Here is a 21,518-nt window from a genome sequence, read left to right as displayed (position 1 = left end):
CAGTGAGAAGACACCAATGTCAAGAAAAGAGGTGGAGCTAGATGCCCACAGTGATAGATACGCAAGCTTTTCGTTTCACAAGGCCCAGGTATGCTTCCCAGACTGGCCTTGAACCCTGACAGCTAACGATTCCTGAGTGTGGGCTGGGTATCCATCGTGTTAAGCGCTTCACATACAAAATCTCATTGAATCTTCAAGCACCCTTAATGAAATAGTATTATTGCCCCTGTGGGGAAAGTGAGGCACAGAAGTTAAGCTAGCTTGCCCAAGGACACACAGCTAGTTAAGTAGCATTGGGATTCAAGGTCAGGCAGTGTGACTGCAGCTCACGATTTCCTCCTGATGGCTGGAGCCAGGCTGAGCAGTTTAGTTAGCCCACAGACAGACCACAGAAAGAAGGAAGGTATTTTATCGTGAGAAAGTGTCAAGTTTAAAAACTGGCTTGTTTTCTGGCTTCTTAGAAAATATAAAGCAGAAGTTCTTAACCTCTGAGACCCAAGTTGTAACTGAACATTTTATTCTGGAAGCACCTGTAAGTAAACCCAATTCCTTGAGGGGTGACTAGGGTGTGGCTTCATCATCTCTGGTCCCATGCTGCTTAGCTGTTTCTCTAAGCTAATGGCTTCTTCTCTGCCCCCTATTCATCTCCCCAGAGGAGACAGAAGCTAGGTCCCCGTCTGTGTTGGGTCTGGTGTGTTGGTGATGGGTCAGTTGAGAAATACTCAGGATATCCATACACTTACTGTTGGCTTTTGATGATGCCAACAGTAAGTACTTACACTGCAACATACCAGCTCTTCAGGGCAGCCTTCTCTAAGGAACTTAGTCTGTTTCTCACATCTGGAAAGATGAAGCTAATGGCTCCAATCCTTTCTACCTCACAACAGTGTTAAAAGGATCAACTTAGGTACTTTACAAGCCACAGGAGTGATTTTCCATGTTATGAGTCAGCACTTCCGCTTTCTCTTGTAAAACACCTCTTAGTTTCCCCAGCACCCACTCCTCACAGTACTGGTTCAGCACTTCTATATAATCAGTGGCCCCAAATGTTTCATGTTATTGCATTTAAAGCTGGTGAGTAATAAAATCCTTTAGGGTACTACTTTTCTGGAAAAAAAATTTTTTTAACCAAATGTTCACTCTCTTATCTGATAAGGTGCCAGTACCTTGGGATACAGTGACCCAGTGAGGTAGCAGTTATTGCCTTTAGGGAGCTACTAGCTTTCCTTCATTAGTGATGCGTTTAGAGAGCCAGCTGGCTCCCCTACATGTCTCTAGGCAGTCTCTAGTTTATCTTGTCTCCTACATCCTTATGGGCCAAGGGAAATTGGGGTCTAATTGGAAAAAATCAAGCCCTGGGTTTGTTTCTCTGCTTTGCCTCTTACTAAGTACCTGTGGGCACGACACTAACTTCTCTACACCTTGGTTTGATCTGTAAAAGGGGGAGAACCATCAGCACCTTACAGGGCTGTAGATAATGTCTGTTCATTGCTTGGTACATGTTGCTATTTTGGGGTAGCTCTCATTTTTCTTCACCTGAGGCTATAGGCATCACGTGGCTTGAGTCATTCAGCAGTAATTAGGAGACCACTGAGTAGGCTGCCTGATTTGGGCTCCTAGCTAACAGGATGGATAGACAAACGTATGAACAGCAGCTCCCATTAATAAGCGTAAGCCTGGCATCTGCCATCAATCCACAGAGATCAAATGCATTGAGTCATATTACTGGATACTCACTTGAGCTTGACTGTGCAAAAAGAAAAATATAATCAAGCAGGACTTGGAGTGGACGAAGAAGCTCTCCTGGTTTAAATTAGGCCTCAGTCATGGTTTGGCCCAGAACATCAAAAAGCACTGAAAACCAGGTCTATGGCCGTTCTTTGGGAGTATCTTTGGTTGTCAAGAGTTTTATTTCCCATCCAACTGAGTACCTAGCAAGAGCAACCCAGACAGGGAAATCCAACAAGGGCCTGCCTATAAGCTTTCTCCCAGCTCTAAGCATGTAATTGGCAGCCACGATGTTGCCTTTGATGAATTCCTAGAGCACACTGCTGACCTCAAAGCCAGGGACCCCAATCTGCAACAGTGGGGGACAGAGAGGCCTGTTCATGGTGATAAGACACCAGGTGACTCTTCTGGAATGGGATAACACCATGAGGTCTGAGGATTCAATACTCCCTTGCTTTATAGTATAATCCTGGGCTTACCGAAAATACTGACATATTTTATGCATGTGTATAATTCAGCACTCAACGTGTGTAATTCACTTGAGTCTTGAGTAAACTACTGGGTGTCCTAGCAACAGGCCAACTTTAACTTATTCTTAGGGTATAGCCAAGCAAAGCAGGGACACTGCCCTCTCGTTTTTAAAGAGAATTTGTTATTTCAAATTAATATCAAAGTTGTCATCATGAGAAGAAAATAAAACCTTTATTGGACTTTGTTACATTTACTTTACAGTTTAGTATTGCTTTTACCTTAAAGGACATAAGGTGGGGGATGGTACACGGTAATGTTCTGGAAGTTCAGGACCTTTAAAAGTCTTAAAACTGGCTGGCCCTGCTTTAAGGAAAATGAGGTGATTGCTTTTCAATGGCAAAGTAAGGGGCTACACCTCCCCGAACTGCCCCCCAAATCCCTGGCAACTTTATCTCTGAACCACGGCATAAGGTACTGGTTTAAATGGTGGTGGTTCCAACACTTCATATCAAGCCCTGTTTCCTGACCCCTCACCTACAGCTCAACTGATACTGTCCCCTCTATGTCCCATCTGTTTAATTCTGTAAGAACACCTCAAATCTAACCTCCACCAGATTATGGGTGAGTATCTCTGACCTTTGACTATTGTCTGGTCTCATATTAGCCCACACGGAGATTAGCAGCTACCACCAGATGTGCTTAAAATGGGTTAAGCACCTTGCAAAGTAGTTTTACTCCCTAAACAATCTTTTGTACTAAGATAAACTTCCAAACAAAGGAAACACTGAGGCTCAGACAGATTGTCATTTGCCCAAGGTCATAAAGCATAGTATATACTCAATAAGTATTAACTGACCAGTCTGACTGATAGAAAATGGCAAAGCTTGTTTGCAAACCTAAACAGTCTGACTCTTAGCCATCTTGAGGGACCACCTCCCATCTTCTCTTCTAGTGCAAATTGTTCCTCCCCTTCCGGTTTTTCTCACCATATAAACGGAACCACCATACACTCAGGTGATTAAATCAGCATGACTCAGGAATCTACCTCTCCCCCATAGCTAATCAATTGCCAAGTTAAAATTTTTAATTACTCAGTAACTCTCAGCTGTCAGTTTCTCTCCATCCTCACTTTGACTTCTTTGTTTCAAATCTTATTATATGGACTGCCCCGGTCTCATGTCCCTAAATCCATTCTCCATACATCAGCCACAGTGACTGAAGACATCATTCATCCACGTCACTCTGAATATGTGAATATGTTCCCTGTTGCCCTCGCATAAGGTTCAAACTCTTCAGTGTGGTTTACAAAGCCCTTCGTGACCTAGTCCCTGCCCACTTCTCCCCTTTACAGCTTCACTGAACATGTTTTTTTTTTTAATCTCCCTACCCTTAACATACCATTTAGTCTACCCTTCAGCAATGCCATTCCACTTCCCCATTTCTCTTTTATTAGCTAACTCCTAACGTTTCTTGGCTTAGACAACACTTTTTCCAAGAAGCCTACCATGACACCCCAACCTAGCACCTCTACTTTGAGTTCTCTGCAATTCCTAAATCACAGCACTAATCACAACACGTTGTACTACCTGTCAGCTCATTATATCCTCCTCGAAACTCTAAGTCCAAGATGGCAGAGCCGCTGCCTGTCATGTTTAAAGGTGCATCCCAGAACCTGACAGGGCCTGGTACGGAACGCGCAGTAAATCTTCCCTGAGTGAACTGTTCTGTTCTACCGCCCTGTGTGCTGCCTCTCCCGAAAGCTTCCCGGCAGTGCTGACCTTCTCGCTCATCTACCCAAGTGTCTTGCCCAGAAAAGATATTTAGTACCATTTCCAAATGAGTTCAAGACTCTACTCACCAGCCAGACCTTAAGTTTTAGAAGGAACAGGAGCATTCTGCAAGATGATTTATAAACCTGACTGTCCATATGTCCAAAAAAAAAGAAAAACATAGAATGGCTGCTAACTGATAAAAGCTGTTAAAGAAAGGGCCTTAAAAGCTTGTCTTTCTATTTTAATCAAATACCTTTATAGTGCAAATAATAAATTCACATGCATTATACTTTTACATACTCATAACAAGATAATTACACAGACTAAAGTTGCACAGTTTTCCCAAGTGAATCTTCAGTTTAACCAAACCTACAAAGCATTTAATTGAAATTAACATTTCTGGCAAAGCCACAGGCTTAAATCAAGCAGCATCAAGACTGTAGTATAAAAAAAAGTAAACGAAAAAACTCAAGATATAGAAACAGTAGCCATACTAGCAACCCCTCTTCTGGGGCAAGACCCACACATGTATTCCTCTCCCCAAGCACTATGAGTTTAAGGACTGAACAAAGAGCTTGTTTCACACAAGACTTTCACAGAAGAAAACTGTCATAGAAATGCATTATTATAATTACTATGCTTTTTAAAGATTTTGCAATAGAAATATATTAACGACAGCCTCAAATATCCAACATTTTTCTGTCTTACATGTTAAATCAAAGTTATAGGAACCTATAAGTCTTAATAAAGAACTCTCTTCACAGCACAGCTGTAGTTCACTTTAAAAGGCAAAACGTTCCTTTTACTCTATATCCTTACAAATAAACATAATATAGATATAAACGAAAAGTTCTGATCCTGCATCAAGCATCATTCACTCTTGCCCTCTGATATAAACCTGGATATAGTCTTATTTGCAGAGAGTTTGCTTAATATATTAGTTGAAGCAGAAGCAAAAGTAAAAGGGATGTGAGCTTTCAGCAAAGGAGACCTTTATGAATTTCAGTGTGTCCTTGGCACTCAGAGCTTCAGCTGAAGTCTCGACCGGTGAGGACGAGCGGAGCCACAAGGGTCCAGACGTAGAGGAGGAGGCAGACCCAGCTGGAACTGATCTTGACCCACACAGCTGGCCACTTGCTGGTCATGGTCTGGAAGTTTGCATCAGGGCTAAGAAAACAGCAGAGAGGTAGGTAAAGGAGCCTAATTTCAGCATTCAGCAGCCCCTCAGCAAAAGCTAAGAAATGCTCCAGTGAAATTCAACTGACACGACTCCCTAGTAAGTTTCTAGAAGAGACTTGAGAAAGCTGTGATTTTTAGTTTTTATGAGCAGGGGACTCTGCCTCTCAAACAGCTTTTATCTTCTTGCCTGCATGAAGAACTGTGACTATTCCTTGCAAAAAGTTCTTCAGGAACATCTAGCTCTTCTACATATTGGTCAAAGTCTAGATTGAAATGACCTCCCTGAAACTCTCCTTCCTTACCACATGATTACTTTGATCAGAATACTCTATACGGACATCTCTAGACAGAGAAAAATCAGGGAACAAAGACAAGTCAGCTCACTTAATGTCATGATTTTCTCTCTCAAGTAACTCAAGTTTGGAAGGGCTTCCCGTGATTTTCACTGTAAGAATTCCAACTGGATTTCAAATGGAAGAGGAGAAAAAGTCAAAAGTATTTCAGAAAAGAGCACTGAACACAACTTCATTGTAAGGGTAAAGAAAGGGGATTCTGAAGTCAGGACAATGGATGGAGACTTTACAGGCAACCCTGAGGGGCTAAGTGTTTTTCCCTCGATTCTCTCTCTCTCTGCCTCCTACCTGTACCAGTTGGTCAGGGTCATCATGATGTACAAGGAAGCCGAGCAGAGCATGAGGTGGAATATGGAGTAATTGTACTGCACGCCCTCTCGCTCGTTGTCCACAGCCCGCCGAGGCCGTCCATCTTCCTCATCGCTGGCGCCGTTGGCAGTCGTATCACGGAGGATCACGCTGTCACTTCCTGACAGGGTCAGCTTGCTTACTTGGCTATTGCTGGCATTGCGGATGCTGGAGAGCGACCCCAAGAAGGTAAGTCAGAAAGGGGCCATTGGGCTTCGCTGGTGGCACAGTGGTTGAGAGTCCGCCTGCCGATGCAGGGGACATGGGCTCGTGCCCCGGTCCGGGAAGATCCCACATGCCGCGGAGCGGCTGGGCCCGTGAGCCATGGCCGCTGAGCCTGCGCGTCCGGAGCCTGTGCTCCGCAACGGGAGAGGCCACAACAGTGAGAGGCCCGCGTACCGCAAAAAAAAAAAAAAAGAAAGGGGCCATGAACACGAAATGCCGTCACTGGTCTATACACATGAAGGTTATTTCTGAACTGCTCCTGCTTTGGGGACCGAAGGGCTTCTGAAGGGTTTGCTTAAATGCCTGTCATCACAAGACAGAGACAGTACTCTCATCAGTTACAATTTGAGGGTTTAACTGCCTAGGAGTTTCCCAAAACATACTATGCTCTCAATGTCTGCTTCAGGACTTCACAAGTACCTCTCTCCTTTGCTTGGAATGCACTCCCCACCTTCTCCCAGCTAACTTAATCACCCTTTAAATTCTCTGATCATGCTGTGCCCTCTAGGAGGTCTTCCCTGGCATCACCCTATCACTAGGCTGGATTAAATTCCCACAGCTCCTTACTCTTCCTTCTGCTATATCACTTACTGTTCCTGTCTTCCTTGCTATTCATAGAACTTTTTGACAATGACCTTAGTCATCTATGCATTTCTAGTACACAGCAGATATTCACTAAAAGTTTGTTAAATGACTGAATAAAAAAGTACATACAAATAAAGGACAAAACCCACATGAACATCTCAACAAAGAGAAAGCATTTTACAAAAATCTGATATTTTTTTCATGATAAAAACTCAAAATAGAAATAGAGAAGAACATCCTCAAACTGATAAAGGGCATCTATCAAATAGCCAGGGCTGGGCTTCCCTGGTGGCGCAGTGGTTGAGAGTCCGCCTGCCGATGCAGGGGACACGGGTTCGTGCCCCGGCCCGGGAAGATCCCACGTGCCACGGAGTGGCTGGGCCCGTGAGCCATGGCCGCTGAGCCTGCGCGTCCGGAGCTCCGCAACGGGAGGGGCCGCAGCAGTGAGAGGCCCGTGTACCGCAAAAACAAACAAACAAACAAACAGACAGTCAGGGCTAACATCATACTTAATAGTGAAAGACTAAAAGCTTTGCCCCCAATATCAAGAATCAAAGGAAAACAAACAAAAACAGTCACAGACAGTATGAAAACAAATGAACATAGCTGTATGCCAATAAAACTTTATTTACAAAAACAGGAAGCCAGCCCAAAGGGCTGTTATTTGCCAACCCATATTTTAAGCAATCATTAAAAAAAGAAAAAAGGATAAATCTACACATTATGTGCAAAGCTGTCCAAATTATGACAAATTCATAGGCATTTCAGAAAGTATATATACTGTTATATAGAATGCTCCCAATTTATTTATTTATTTATTTATTTTGTGGTACGCAGGCCTCTCACTGTTGTGGCCTCTCCCGTTGCGGAGCACAGGCTCCGGACGTGCAGGCTCAGCGGCCATGGCTCACAGGCCTAGCCGCTCCGCGGCATGTGGGATCTTCCCGGACCAGGGCACGAACCCGTGTCCCCTGCATCAGCAGGCAGACTCTCAACCACTGCGCCACCAGGGAAGCCCGCTCCCAATTTATTTTGAAAAAATTAGATATCAAGTGATATAAATAAAATTATGTAACTATTTATAAAAATATGCATAATTATATAGATACAGATAGGTCAATAGACAGTAAGTATAAACAAAGGAAAAAAGCCTGAAATAATATGTACCAAAATGTTAATCATAGCAGAGGTAAATTTAGAGGGAGGACCATTTCATTTCCTACTGTTCTCACTTAAGCTATTAATTTATATAAATATATCCTTGCCCATTTTTATTATTGCATATTTTAAAATTATTAAAGTAACATGCACTTATACAGACAATATCAATAAAAATGGGTGGGAGAATGAGTGAATACTGCTAACATAGGTTATATCTGGTGTCCTGGATTAACTACAGACTAACATTTCATGTATAAAATTCTGTAGTTGTTTAAATATTATTTACAGTGATCAGAAAATAAAGATTGTTTTAAAAAAAGATAAGCCAACCAATTTTCAGAGCCAGTATTCTAGCTGATCCAGAGTCAGGTAAAGGCTTTATCCTCCTATACAAAGGAGAACATATCTCTTAGTAAGCCTGGGAGGAATTATTTGATGAGAGGATTTACTGAACTTAAAGAAATGTACACAGCAAGGTAACTGAAGCAAGTCAATGACTTTAATAAGGAAGAGTTAAATTTTTGTAATTCTTCTCACTGTTTTTTGAAAGCAAAATAGCTTCTTCACTCTATTACTAACCTTCCTAAGAATTTTGTCCTAAGTACTTTTAAACTTACCTAGAATACAAAAGGGAGAGAACAAAGACGACCAGCCCAATAAAGTTCTCTTTATTCAGAGAAGGCCCACTCTGCGATGGTGCAGCAGGAGTAGGGGCAAGAGCAGTTGCATTTGCAGGAGCCAAGGTTGGTGAGGTCATGTGCATAATGATGCTCAATAGGCCAGGGTTGCAGGAATGATCTGAAAATGAAAAACTGTTTATATCTTTCAGTATAACTCATCTTGGTCCAAAAGGATTTGAGGGGTGTGCTATACATCACTCATTCGTGATTTAAAACATAGGAATGCTACACTTCAAAGAACCTGCAACTGGGCAGTCAGTAACGCATCTGTGTTGCAACTACGGACTTAGTTTTAGAAAAAAGGAAATGAAACTACAACAACAAAGTATTTGTCAAATATCATAAATGTCAATCTTGATTTCACTGGGTTTGAAATTTAACTGGCAAGTCTTTTTGGCTCTATAGTTGTGTTTAAAGCACAAGTTTACACAGACTTAGAAAACAAACTTATGATTACCGGAGGGGAAGGGATAGTTAGGGAGGTTGGGATTGACATGTACACACTGCTATATTTAAAATGGATAATCAACAATGACCTACTGTATAACACAGGACATTCTACTCAATATTATGTAACAACCTAAATGGGAAAATGTATAACTGAATCACTTTGCTGTACACCTGAAACTATCAAAACATTGCTAATCAACTATACTCCAATATAAAATAAAAACTTAAAAAAAAAAACTAATTTGTTTGCAAAATAAGGCTAGATTCAATAAACTTGGCCTGGTTAGCAAAAAAAAAAAAAAAAAACAGCACAAGGAGTTTATCCCTAGTTTTGTTTCTACATAGTTACATAGGAATACAATAAAAATAAGTTGAGTCATCACTGAATGGTCTGAAATAATGGTTTTCCTTGAAAAGGAGTCCATAAAATACCCCCACTGAGAAACAATCCCATAAGATCTACAAAAGGAGATTTCCTGCAGCTGTTTCTTCTGCAGCCTGTACCACCAAAGTAACACTCAATTAAAGTAATTCTACAAAGGGCCAAAACAATGTTGCCTTGTTCAGCTCTTAACTAGTTTGACTTAGTCCAGGGAAAAGCCTGGACTATATAAAGGACTGTGGTCCTTTAGGCTGTCAGCTCTGAATAGCCATGAATAGACATGGAGAATAAAACGTGAAAGGTAAATACCGTGGACACTGTACATTTAAGTGAAGTTTTTTGTCTGTTCATTTGTTTGTCTGACATTTGCTCCAGCTCTAGTTTCTGCACCCACCAAAGGAGTAATTTCTTACTTTCTTTTTTCTTTTTCTTTTTTTTTCTGGCTGCGTGGCGCGGCTTGTGGGATCTTAGTTTGCCGACCAGGGATCAAACCCAGACCGACAGAAGTGAAAGCATGGAGTCCTAACCACTGGGCTTCCAGGGACATTCTCATTTCTTACTTTCTTTTCACCAAATGAATGCGTTATTAAAACTCCCTTACCAGGTTCATTGGACATGGCTGACCATGTGAGGTACATGGTGTAGAGGGTGATGATAGAGGACTGCAGGAGGCCAGAACGAGGCTGGTGTTCCTACAGAATCAAAAAGAAAACAATGCCATAGGAATTGCAAGGGCTGAATTTCTAAAACCCAGCATACTTCCTGGGACCCACTGAATTGTTATTAATTGAGAACCTTCTAATTCTGCCTGACAGTTGAAAGATGACAAGTAACCTTTCAGTTTGAGTTAGCTTGAAAAAGAACCAAGAAAGAGGAGGCATGCACTACTGGTTCTCAGGCATTTCATAATCCTGGAAATTCCTGTATATCATACAAAGGCTTAGATTTACTACTAGTTCCTTGGTACAGTGAAATCTAAGCTAAACTTTGCCACTGGCTAGCTTGGTGACCCATCACCTCTCTGGAACTTCGGTTTTCTCACTTTTAAAAGGAGAGGTGGGCTTCCCTGGTGGCGCAGTGGTTAAGAATCTGCCTGCCAATGCAGGGGACACGGGTTCGAGCCCTGGTCCGGTAAGATCCCACATGCCGTGGAGCAACTAAGCCCGTGCGCCACAACTACTGAGCCTGCGCTCTAGAGCCCGCGAGCCACAACGACTGAAGCCCACACGCCTAGAGCCGGAGCTCCGCAACAAGAGAAGCCACCGCAATGAGAAGCCCGCGCACCGCAACGAAGAGTAGCCCCCGCTCACCGCAACTAGAGAAAGCCCGCGCCCAGCAACAAAGACCCAACGCAGCCAAAAATAAAATAACTTTTTTTTTTTTTAAAAGGAGAGGGCTTCCCTGGTGGCGCAGTAGTTGGGAGTCCGCCTGCCGATGCAGGGGACACGGGTTCGTGCCCCGGTCCGGGAGGATCCCACATGCCGCGGAGCGGCTGGGCCCGTGAGCCATGGCCGCTGAGCCTGCGCGTCCGGAACCTGTGCTCCGCAAGGGGAGGGGCCACAACAGTGAGAGGCCCGCGTACCGCAAAAAAAAAAAAAAAAAAAAATAATAATAATAATAAAAATAAAAAAGGAGAGGTGATGTCTAGATGTTCTTTTCACACCTAAATTCATATCTGAATTTTAAAAATATTGTATTTAAATGAGGAAACTCAGGAGCATGAGTTGTTTTAAATATTAAAATCAATTATTTTTTCTAGTTGAATTCCCCTAAAATATCTTTGCTAAAGATTCCTAAGAATCAGTCTCATGATATAAACAATTTTATAAGAATGATAAATTCTCAAGTTACATAGATTTTTTTCTTAAATAACAGGGAAATTATTCATTTACTGGCCCTCCATGGCACATTTTAGAGTGATTAAGTTATAATTAAGAAGACTTTATCGTGTTGAAGTAGAAAAATGTTTAAGTAGATAAACTTGGACATAAATTCATACAACAGGTTACCTAGGTTTCAAGTTTAGCATTCATTAAAAATCCTTCACAGGAGGAAGAAGCAGAAATCACAACCATACCTGAATTTTTTGATGGATTGACATAATAGAAACCACAATGCAAAGGATCAGATTAAAACTGATGAAGAACTTGTTTTCTGTGCAGCCATCTGGTTTGGTGTAGTATGTGTAGAGCAATACGACAGAGATGATTGACAGGATATAAAACATGCTTGTGACAGACAGTAAAGCTAGAAAAAAGAAAACAAACATGAATGCCCACAGTCATAACAAACTCTTATACTAACGAGGACCAATTTTCACCCTATTTAACGTAGCATAATGCAGTATGGCTCTCATAAGGGTTTAGATACCTACCCGCATACCAGCACCTTGGGTTCCCTTCTTCCATTCGATTTACCCATGATTCATTCCAAGAGTGAGCAAAGTCCACCAACAGCACCAGCTGGATGAGGATGAAGAAGGCAGCCCCCACCATGCCAATAAAAAACCAGGCTACAAACCAAAAGCACAGTTACTCTTCACCATAGGAGCAACATTTCAGAATGTTACTGTCCAACATTCTAAAAAGATTTCAATTCAAGTAATAGAGAGGTAATAAAGACATTGTCTCCAGCAGTACAGCAAGATTATTGCAATTCCAAACTCAAAGGCATTCTCTGAGAAGTGTTCTGTTGGGTTTCAGACCTTTTCAAACTTGTTCTAGCTTGTGCCAAGGGGAGCCTAGGGTCTGACATTCCAAATGGAAAAGATATAAGCCCTTTCCTTTACTTACAGGGATAAAAATCACAGTGGAAATCCACAGATGTCACGATAAGGAAGCAGGTTAAGACAGGAATAGTGGAACACATGGTTACAAGCCCTTACGTTGACAAGCTCTCCGATTAACGTGGTATTGCCAAGTGAGAAGAGAAACTATTAAAATATTGGCAAACGAACATATGGTTCCAGAACAGCTAAGAAGTGGGCTGAATGCCTCCCGGCTTTAATCAATCAATTAATATCTTAATATTAGTACCAAGTCATGGTAATTGGACACCATCTCATTTAATTACCAGTTCTGCAAAAATCAGTAATGAAAATGTAGCTTTAACTCAATCATTTGTAGAGTTTGTATATATTATAATTGACCCCCCTAATAGTGAACCATACCTGTGGTGAAGTGGCCCCCAGGGATATAGAAAGATCCAACCATGATACCAACAATGGCAGCAATTTTGAAGAACCAAAACCTATTAAAATATAAAAGTACACTTATGAAATGCTAATTTTTGCCCTTACACTGAGAAAAATGAATTTCTAAAATGCAAAAATAAAGCCTTACTAGCCACTTCCAACATGATTAGGCTTATTTCTTCATTTGACATGAAACTACTTCACTCAATACTTCACACAACTTAAGGACAAACGTTAGCACAGAGACCAAATCATGCACATTCACAAGAAAGAAACATGTTATTTCCCTACTTTTAGCACTTAAAGATAGGCCTTTTTCTAGAATTTTGGAGCATTCTAAACTAACGATGTTAGCTAAATATAAAGCAATAAACTTAGATCTGGGGGAAAGTGAATCACCAAATCCTTCCTTTACAACATGGTAAAACCATGCCCCATAGTGTTAAAAAACCCATCCTGAAACTGTGCCCCATAGTTAACAGACACTGGTGCCCAACAGAAATTCTTGAGCTTGCCTTACACAACAGTGCTAAGGGAACAGCTGGTTATAGAACCACCCCCGCTTGCAGCCTTGCCTTCAAAAGGCTCATCGTAATTTTTTTTTTTCAAATTTCATACCCTCCAACCTTCATATGGCCTAGATAATATACCACAAGACTCTTTTTTAACTACCCCTGTAGATAACGTGCCTCTGACTTGTGGGTCACTATAGTAACGGGGGCTTAAGCCGTTTTTCAGAAACTGGGAGTTAGTTTTTATCCAGTTCAAGCTGCCTAAGACTGGTCGGGACCACTGACCCTAAGACAGGGTCTGCACAGATGTGCAATGAATAACCCTTTTGATGTCAGTGCCAAAAATGAATGATCCTTTTTATGTCAGAGTGCCAAAAACTCTACCCTCAGATTATGCTAAGCATCTCCATTTTTGAACATGCATCCTATTAAGAAGCATGTAATTCAGATACACCTGTGCAGAACACTGATTACCTCACCTTTTCCTTACCTCCAATTCCCTTTCCCCAAACCTAAGACTACTCTGCTTCTCTATCCCATAAATAACTAAAGCCTCTCGCCTTCGGGGAGGCAGATCTGAGGTCTGTCTTCCCGTCTCTGCTGCAAACCTCAGCATCTCAGGTTGGCTTGCCGCACATCAGGCAATTGGACATAAATGCCTTGCCCACAATCACACAGTTCGTCACTGGCAAAGGCCAGGACCAAACCTGGCTTTCAGTCAATCTTTAAAGACTGCCTTGTATGGCAGAGTGTAAAGAAAGCAGCTTTGGAGCTGGACAGACTTGAGTTTCAATCCTAGCTCCAACCCTCACTAGCTGAGACATCTTAGGCAATTTATTTAACCTCCCTGTAAAGGGGAACCGGGGATCAGGAACGGGAAGCGACAGAATATGTGAATCAGGGGCCCAAATATATTCACTATTTATCTTTCTGTATACTGTTTAAATATATCAGGTAAATGTTTCTCTTTTAACAACAGAAAGAAAAAATGTGTGTGTCTGTGTAGTGCTTAGTACAATGCTTGAACTGTTTCATAGGTGTTCCATAAAAATCTAGGCACTTTAAACAAAGGTATTTTTAAAAAATACAGGAAAAAGACAAGATTGTCCTTGTCCACTCTACCTCTTCCATGCTGCAGGGCTCCAACTGAAAATGATGTTGAAACAACTTCCCATGTATAGTAGGTCGGAAATACATCTGGGCCACTGATTTACATACTCTACTGCTTTCATCAAAATGGCAACATTAACTGCTGAAGGGGAGGGTGCACATCATAACATAACAAGTTAATAATAAATAATTCCTACAAACCCATTGTGTATCGCTGCTCTGGGATCTTTACTCGTTTTCACTTTTAACATGAGCAGAAAGAAGGCAAAGAAAAAGACGGCCAAGGCAAAGTTGATTCGATATACGGCTTTATAACGAACCAGCACATCACAATGTTTATCCATGATTATATCAGCCACCTTGGTTTTAAGTCCTTCATCACAGAATCCAGGAATCTGGAAAAAGCAATTTTAATGTTATGGGAATATCCACATTTAAAGAGAGATTCTATTCCACAATAGGAAAGCCTGGATTTTTAAAACTGACCACTTAAACAACTGAAAGACTCTCCTGTGGGACTTCTCTCTTTGCCTTCCAATTCACTTACAATCTTGTCACCAAATAGAATAAACAAGTTGCATTTTGAAAATAAAAGGCAAGAGCTCTCTCTCTCTCTTTTCTTTTTAATATTTTATTTATTTGTTTATTGGCTACGTTGGCTCTTAGCTGCAGCACACAGGATCTTGCATTGCAGCGTGCAGACTCTTTGTTGCAGCCCGCGGGCTTAGCTGCTCCACGGCATGTGGGATCTTACTTCCCCGACCAGGGATCAAACCCGCGTCCCCTGCATTGGAAGGCGGATTCTTAACCACTGGACTACCAGGGAAGTCCTGACTGCTCTCTTTTGGGCCCTTACCTGTGGATGAGGTTATCTCCCATTTTCCCATGAGTTTTCATGCTACAACCCACTCCTTCTGAAGGTGAAGGGCCAGTCTAGTTTAAATGTTTAAAACTAAACATATAAGAAAAGATAAAGTTTTAGGGCCACTCTTTTAATATCTTTCCCAAAGCTGTTAGACTAAAGATGTTCATTCTGACTACCTTTACTTTGGGAAAAGACTGATACCTTTATATTCTGTGTCTTGACTATGACCAAAATTTAAAATGCCAACAAATCCAACGAACTTGACTTTCACAACAGTGAAGAAATAAGTACTAATTACAACTAAAACTCTGCAAAATATAAAAATAATAAAAACCACTACGTTAAATAAGGTTATGGTTACCTCTACTTACCTTCTTCAGCTGAGTTTCCATCCCTTCATGAAACATGATACAACATACAATAGTGCCCAGGAAGAGGATGAAAGCATAGATGAGGCGAGTCACAGTGGAATTCTTACTGTTGGGACAGCAGCTACACAGCAAACATGATGCACCACCGCAAAGGCATGGAACCTGTAATAAGCACATCATCACCATTTGAGACCTCCTTCAGTGGACTCCTTTGTGACATCCAGAACAGAAGATGAGGCCAACCAGGCTTTGAGAGTTTTAACTGAGAACTATAGCTGGGAGGAAGTGGTTAAAAGCATGGGCTCTGGAGTTGATATTATTTCTGACACTTTACCTCAACAAGTTACATAATGTAAGCTTATTTCTCCATCTGTAAATTAAACTCAATAACAGAATCTTCCTCCCTCAGACATTGCTATATTAAATGAGCACTCAACACAGTGCCTAAAACACAGTAAAAGCCCAATAAATGTTGGTTATGTTCTCACAGACAGCATATTTTATTTAAAAACAATAACACTGAGAAAAATAGAAACTAACTCCACTTGCTGTTTTCTGGGAATCCTAGCTACCAAATCTGATATTACAGCATAAGGCAACATTACATGGAAACCCTTATAAATAATGAAAGCAAGAGACATTCGGCTCCATTCAAGAGTAACCTGGAGTTCGAGCCTTGGTCTGGGAAGATCCCACATGCTGCGGAGCAACTAAGCCCGTGCGCCACAACTGCTGAGCCTGCGCTCTAGAGCCCGCGAGCCACAACTACTGAGCCCACGTGCCACAACTACTGAAGCCCATGTGCCTAGAGCCCATGCTCTACACCAAGAGAAGCCATGGCAATGAGAAGCCCGCACACCACAACGAAGAGTAGCCCTGCTCACCGCAACTAAAGAAAGCCCATGCACAGCAATGAAGACACAACACAGCCAAAAATAAATAAATTTATTTAAAAAAAAAAAAGTAACCTGGAGATTCCTCAAAGTCAAACATAGAATTATCATATGGCCCAGTAACTACACTCTTACATATACACCCGAAAGAACTGAAACAGGTATTCAAACAAAAACTTGTATATGAATGTTCAAGGTAGCACCATCTACAATTGTCAAAAGGCAGAAACAACCCAAATGTCTATCAACTGATGAATGGATAAGTAAAATGTGGTATACCTGCAAAATGGAATGTTATTTGGCCATAAAAATGAAGTACCGATAGCTGGTACAACATAGGTGAACCTAGAAAACATCATGCTAAGTGAAAGAAGCCAGACACAAAAGGTCACATATTGTATGATTTCATTCATATGAAATATCCAGAATAGGTAAATCCAGAGATAGAAAGCAGATTAGTGGTTTCCAGAGGCTGGAGGGAGTGGGGAGAAGAGAGTAGACTGCTAAACAGAAATCGAGTTTGTCTTTGGGGTGATGAAAATGTTTTGGACTCAGACAGGTATGATGATAGCCCAACACTGTGAATATACTAAATGTCACTGAATGTCACTTTAAAATAGTTAATTTTATGTAATATGAATTTTACCTCAATTAAAGCAAAAAAAGTAACCTGGATCTTTGGTCAGCTAAATTCTGCTAATGAGCATTCCAGATGAGAGGATATACTTTGTCATTCTTCTATACACTTGAATAGGAAACCACCTGAATTGCTTTGACAGGTGATGTTATGAAGTCACATTACAAGGATAGGCTAGTTCAGAATCACCAGCAGAAGCAGCAAATGCAACACTGGGGGATTCTGGTTTTACAGTATGGTCCCAGTAATAATCTTTTATGAGATAATGTCAGGAATACATAGCACCTAGCACAATGCCTTTCATAGCAGGGGCTCTGTATATCAAGGTAACCGTTAATATCCATAATCAAAACAGCCACAGGGAACTGACCACCCAGGCTCATCTCCAACTCTTAACTACAATCTGGGTCAAAAGACTGTAATAGAAGTCTGTATCTGGTCGCATATAGAAATACAGACATTTTACACCTGAAAACAATGACACTAATTGCTACGGGTTTATTTTGTCTGTAGTCTCACACTCCTGACTCCCTTTAGCTATTTTTCCCCCCAGCCAATTAAATAAACTAATGATAGTTGCCTACTGTTTGCTTTAGGTTGAATTGTGTCCTCCAAAATTCGTAGGTTTTAAGTCCTAATCCCCAGTACCTCAGCATGTGACCTTATTTAGAAACAGGGTTGCCGCAGATGTAATTAGGTAAAATGATGTTATACTGGAGAAGAGTGGGCCCCTAATCAAACACGGCTGATGTCATAAAATGGAGAAATCTGGACACAGACATGCATCACAGGGAGAACGTCATGTGAAGATGAAGGCAGAGCCTGATAAGGCAAAGGAACAGCAAAGATGGCTACCAAACCCCCAGGAACCGGGGACGAGGCCTGGAACAGAGTCTACCTCACCACCCTCAGAGGGAACCAACCCTGCTGACACCTTAATCTCAGACTTCTAGTCTCTAATACCATGAGACAATAAATTTCCGTAATTTAAGTCACCCATTCTGCGGTACTTTGTTATGAGGCCCTGGCAAACCAATACACCTACTTACCTGTTTACATCTTGTACCTTGAGGGGGGCCCACCTAGTGTTATATCTCTTGCACCTTTACACAGTAGGTACTCAATCTGTGGAACAAACTTGTCCTACTCTATGTTATGTCACTTCTCCCTCTCAGTAAACAACTCTATTTGAGAGAGGCTGGAACCTGGGAACCTTTACCTGAGTGCTTGCACATGGACTAACCCTTGAGCAACAGAATACAAAGAAACTATAAGGGACTCAAAATAACTACACACATGAACGGTAAGATACAAAAAAGCCACAAACCAACTGCCACTTCGGAGGTGCACAGAGCAATAGCAGGGTACTGTGCGCGACCCCTGCACAGAGCCCCACCAAGGGGGAGAGCAGATTACCTAAGCCACACCTCTTGCTCAACCCACTGATCCGCCCCTACCCATATCCCATTTAAGGAACCAGTTCCCCCATCTGTTACTTGTTTTTCTCTCTCTTGCTTGGCTGAAATTCTCCTCTGGCCTCTTATCAATTTCTGTTGATTAAAGAGTCCAAGGACCCAGGTTGCGTCACATACTCTTCCTGTTGCCAAAGGAAGAGTATGTGACTGTTGCCAAAAACCTTGGAGTCATCCTCCATGCCTTCTCTTTTTCCAAAACCCTCATTCCATTTGTCAGCACATCAGCTCTATCCTCAAAATGTATCCGGAATCTGGCCACTTTCATAGCATCCTCAGCTATCACGTTGGTCCAAGCCACTACTATTATCCCTCACCTGGATTAAATGCAATAGCTCCTGTCTCGCTGCTATAGCAACCCATTCAGAACCCTGAGTTAGTATAGAAATTATTTTCAGATGAAGACATGTGAGATTCAAAAGAAGCAGAAAAAAATGCCTTCTCAGAGCTTTTCTCATCTGACTGAAAGCAACAACTGCCATAAATTGTCTCTCCAAGGAAGTTTTATGGCCACGAAGAAGATAAAAAGACCTCTGCACTCACAGAAACAAGTACTATCACAAACTTTCTTATCTCCTGTTTGTTCTCCTAAAAACCCATTTGTCTTTCCTAAAGAAACCTATTTGTTATTCCCATGGAAGCCCTTTTCTGCCCCACACAATCCTAACCCTAACCCCAATTAAGTCAGGCATATAATAAGCCCTATATTCTAACCACCTCTTTGAGTTATTCATCACCAAGAACCCCTGCGTGTATGTGGGTTGCACAAGTACATGAACTCTTTTTTTCTCTTGCTAATTTGTCTTTTCTCAGTTTAATTCGCAGGCCCCAACCACTAACCCATTGAGAATGGAAGTTTTTCCTCCCCTACACTGCTTTACCCTTTCTTTTCTAACATCTTTTCTCCACACAGCAACCTTGTTAAAACACTGGTCAGATCACATCATTCCTCCTTTCTGTAACGGATCCCCATAATCACATAAGAGTAAAAGCCAATGTCCTTAAATTGGCCAATGGGTATCTACGTGATCTGGCTCCCTTTACTTTTCTGACTTCATTTTCTATTATTCTTCCCCTCACTCATTCCATTCTCTGGTACACTGAATTCCTTGCTGCTCCTCTTGAACAAAAGGAATTAATAAAATATAAAAGTGATTTATAGGTAGAAATGCTTTGATGGCATCAATTCAAATCTCAGCTTTACATCAAAGCCAAAATGTGTTTCCAGTTTCAAATTACCAATTCACGCCCTAATTAATTTCCTTCTTAACTATTTTTTTCTAAATCTGTAAACAAATTTTCTAAATTTGTAAACAGTGAGTTTGACCCACTAGTAAACTGTAAAAAAAAAAAAAAGAAAGAAAGAAAGAAAATCAACTGACCAGGATTTTTTTTTTTTAATGTGAAAGAAAAGAAAAATTGTACAGCAGGGGGCAAAGGTAAGAATTATTTCAACCTGTGTCTAAATGGGTATATTAAATCAAGCACGTAAAATTTATTCTTACTTTGGGTGAAGGTTGAAAAACTGGAGAGCCACTACAACCTAGGCCCTTAAAAGACCAACTGCCCTTTTCATTTAAGATCAACAACCTTAAAGGATGGAAAATACATTCTGTCCCTAAGAAAAAGTAGTGGCAGTTAAGGAATCATGCTCCTCGGAAGCGAGTGTATGAGTGAACTCATCATATTCTCTTCCATAGATCCCAAAATTCCTTTTTTAAAAGGAATTTTTAAAAGGCGTTTACAATCTACAAAGTGATTCAACCTATTTACCCACTTCATCCTCACAACAGCTCTTGAGGCGAGGAATGCTGGGGTGACTGTCCTCATCTTAAGGTAAACCAGAAAGAAATGACTTGTACAGGGTCCCCAAATGTTCAGGCCATGACTTCCAATTCTGAATAATAACCCACAAGGCCGTCTTTCCACTGCGCCAGAACCGCAGACAGGCCTCGGTTAAAATCTCACCTCTGCCACAGACTCTGTAGCTTTGGCAAATCCTGTGCTAGGGAATAAAAATATTATTCAAGCCCCACCCACCCCCGCTCAAATAAATGACGCCACCTTAAGAAGGTGCCTGGAAATGAACCAGAGAGCCCGGGCCCCGGGAGCCGAGCTCAGTCCCAGGTCCCATTCCAGCTCCGGAGGAACCCCGAGGCCGGACGGCTCACGGGGCGGGGCAATCAAAATTGTAAACAATGGAGGGCTGGCCTCTTACGTTCCTCCACAATCACAGAAGGCGAACCGCCTGATCCTGATTGCAGGGCATCGCGGATTTTATCCTGGACGCCCCCGGATACCCTCTGCAGCCGAGGGCCAGACCCCCAAACCCCGGGCCCCGGGCGCCAGGCCCGTCGGGGTCTGCGCTTGGGGAGCCCTTATCGCCCTCCCCCAAACCACAGGACCGACGGAGACACCAGACCCCGAACTCACCCAGCTGGCGAGGGAGAAGACGCCCAGCACTGCTCCCATGGTGATGCGGGTGATGGAGGTGGCCGAGGCGGAAGCTCCTAGCGCTGTAGTAACTGCGGGTTGAGGCGTCTCCTCAGAAGCGCAACGGTTTCTCAGGCCTGAAACGTGCGGCCTGCGTCATGCGTGGCCCCGCCCACCGCCCTCGACGGGGCTGGGGGTAGGAGGCGGGGCTAAACCGGCCGGAGGCTGCAGGAACAGAGCAGGGTTTATTCCTTCATCTCGTTTGCATTCCCTGGGGGTCCACTTTGTCAAGATCTGGGGTACAGAAGTGCACAAGAATTTATGGCCAAGTTAAGAAGAGACTGACAATGGACAGAAACGCGCCATGGCATACTGTGATAATTGCTATGAAAAAGTATTACGAGGAAATATTCTTTCAGTAAAAGTGTATTTAATGCCTACTATGTAAGGAGAAGGTAATCAGTTAGGGAGTAGTCCTGGAAGGACTTTATATTTAATCTGAGGTATTTATATTAAGTCTAAGAACTGAAGGATGAGTCCAAGTTAAGCAGAAAAGATAGACACTGTTTCCTAAACTGTGGGATATATAAACCATTTGGGGTGACCGAAAGGATGTAAGGATGCATGTATATACAGGACATTAAGTAACACTGAAAGGCAGAGTGAGAAAGTCTTGTTTCAAACTAAAGAGAAAGTGT

The 21,518-nt window shown here is 42.0% G+C and overlaps 1 protein-coding gene across 1 annotated transcript; it reads right to left on the bottom strand.

Annotated features, from left to right (window-relative positions):
* Positions 1-2,408: 2,408 nt before the first annotated feature.
* Positions 2,409-20,976, bottom strand: SERINC3 (serine incorporator 3). The gene is made up of 10 exons (XM_060123542.1): positions 20,821-20,976; positions 15,386-15,547; positions 14,351-14,544; positions 12,504-12,583; positions 11,709-11,846; positions 11,412-11,581; positions 9,936-10,026; positions 8,440-8,620; positions 5,792-6,019; positions 2,409-5,138 (listed from the first exon to the last, which is right to left on the bottom strand). The coding sequence occupies exons 1-10, from the start codon at positions 20,857-20,859 to the stop codon at positions 5,000-5,002; spliced, it is 1,422 nt and encodes a 473-aa protein (XP_059979525.1). The 5' UTR covers positions 20,860-20,976; the 3' UTR covers positions 2,409-4,999.
* Positions 20,977-21,518: the final 542 nt, after the last annotated feature.

This window comes from Lagenorhynchus albirostris, chromosome 15 (genome assembly GCF_949774975.1).
Source record: "Lagenorhynchus albirostris chromosome 15, mLagAlb1.1, whole genome shotgun sequence".
Classification (NCBI taxonomy): domain Eukaryota; kingdom Metazoa; phylum Chordata; class Mammalia; order Artiodactyla; family Delphinidae; genus Lagenorhynchus; species Lagenorhynchus albirostris.
Note: the sequence above shows the minus strand (reverse complement) of the source record. Positions and strands in the feature narration are given on the sequence as shown.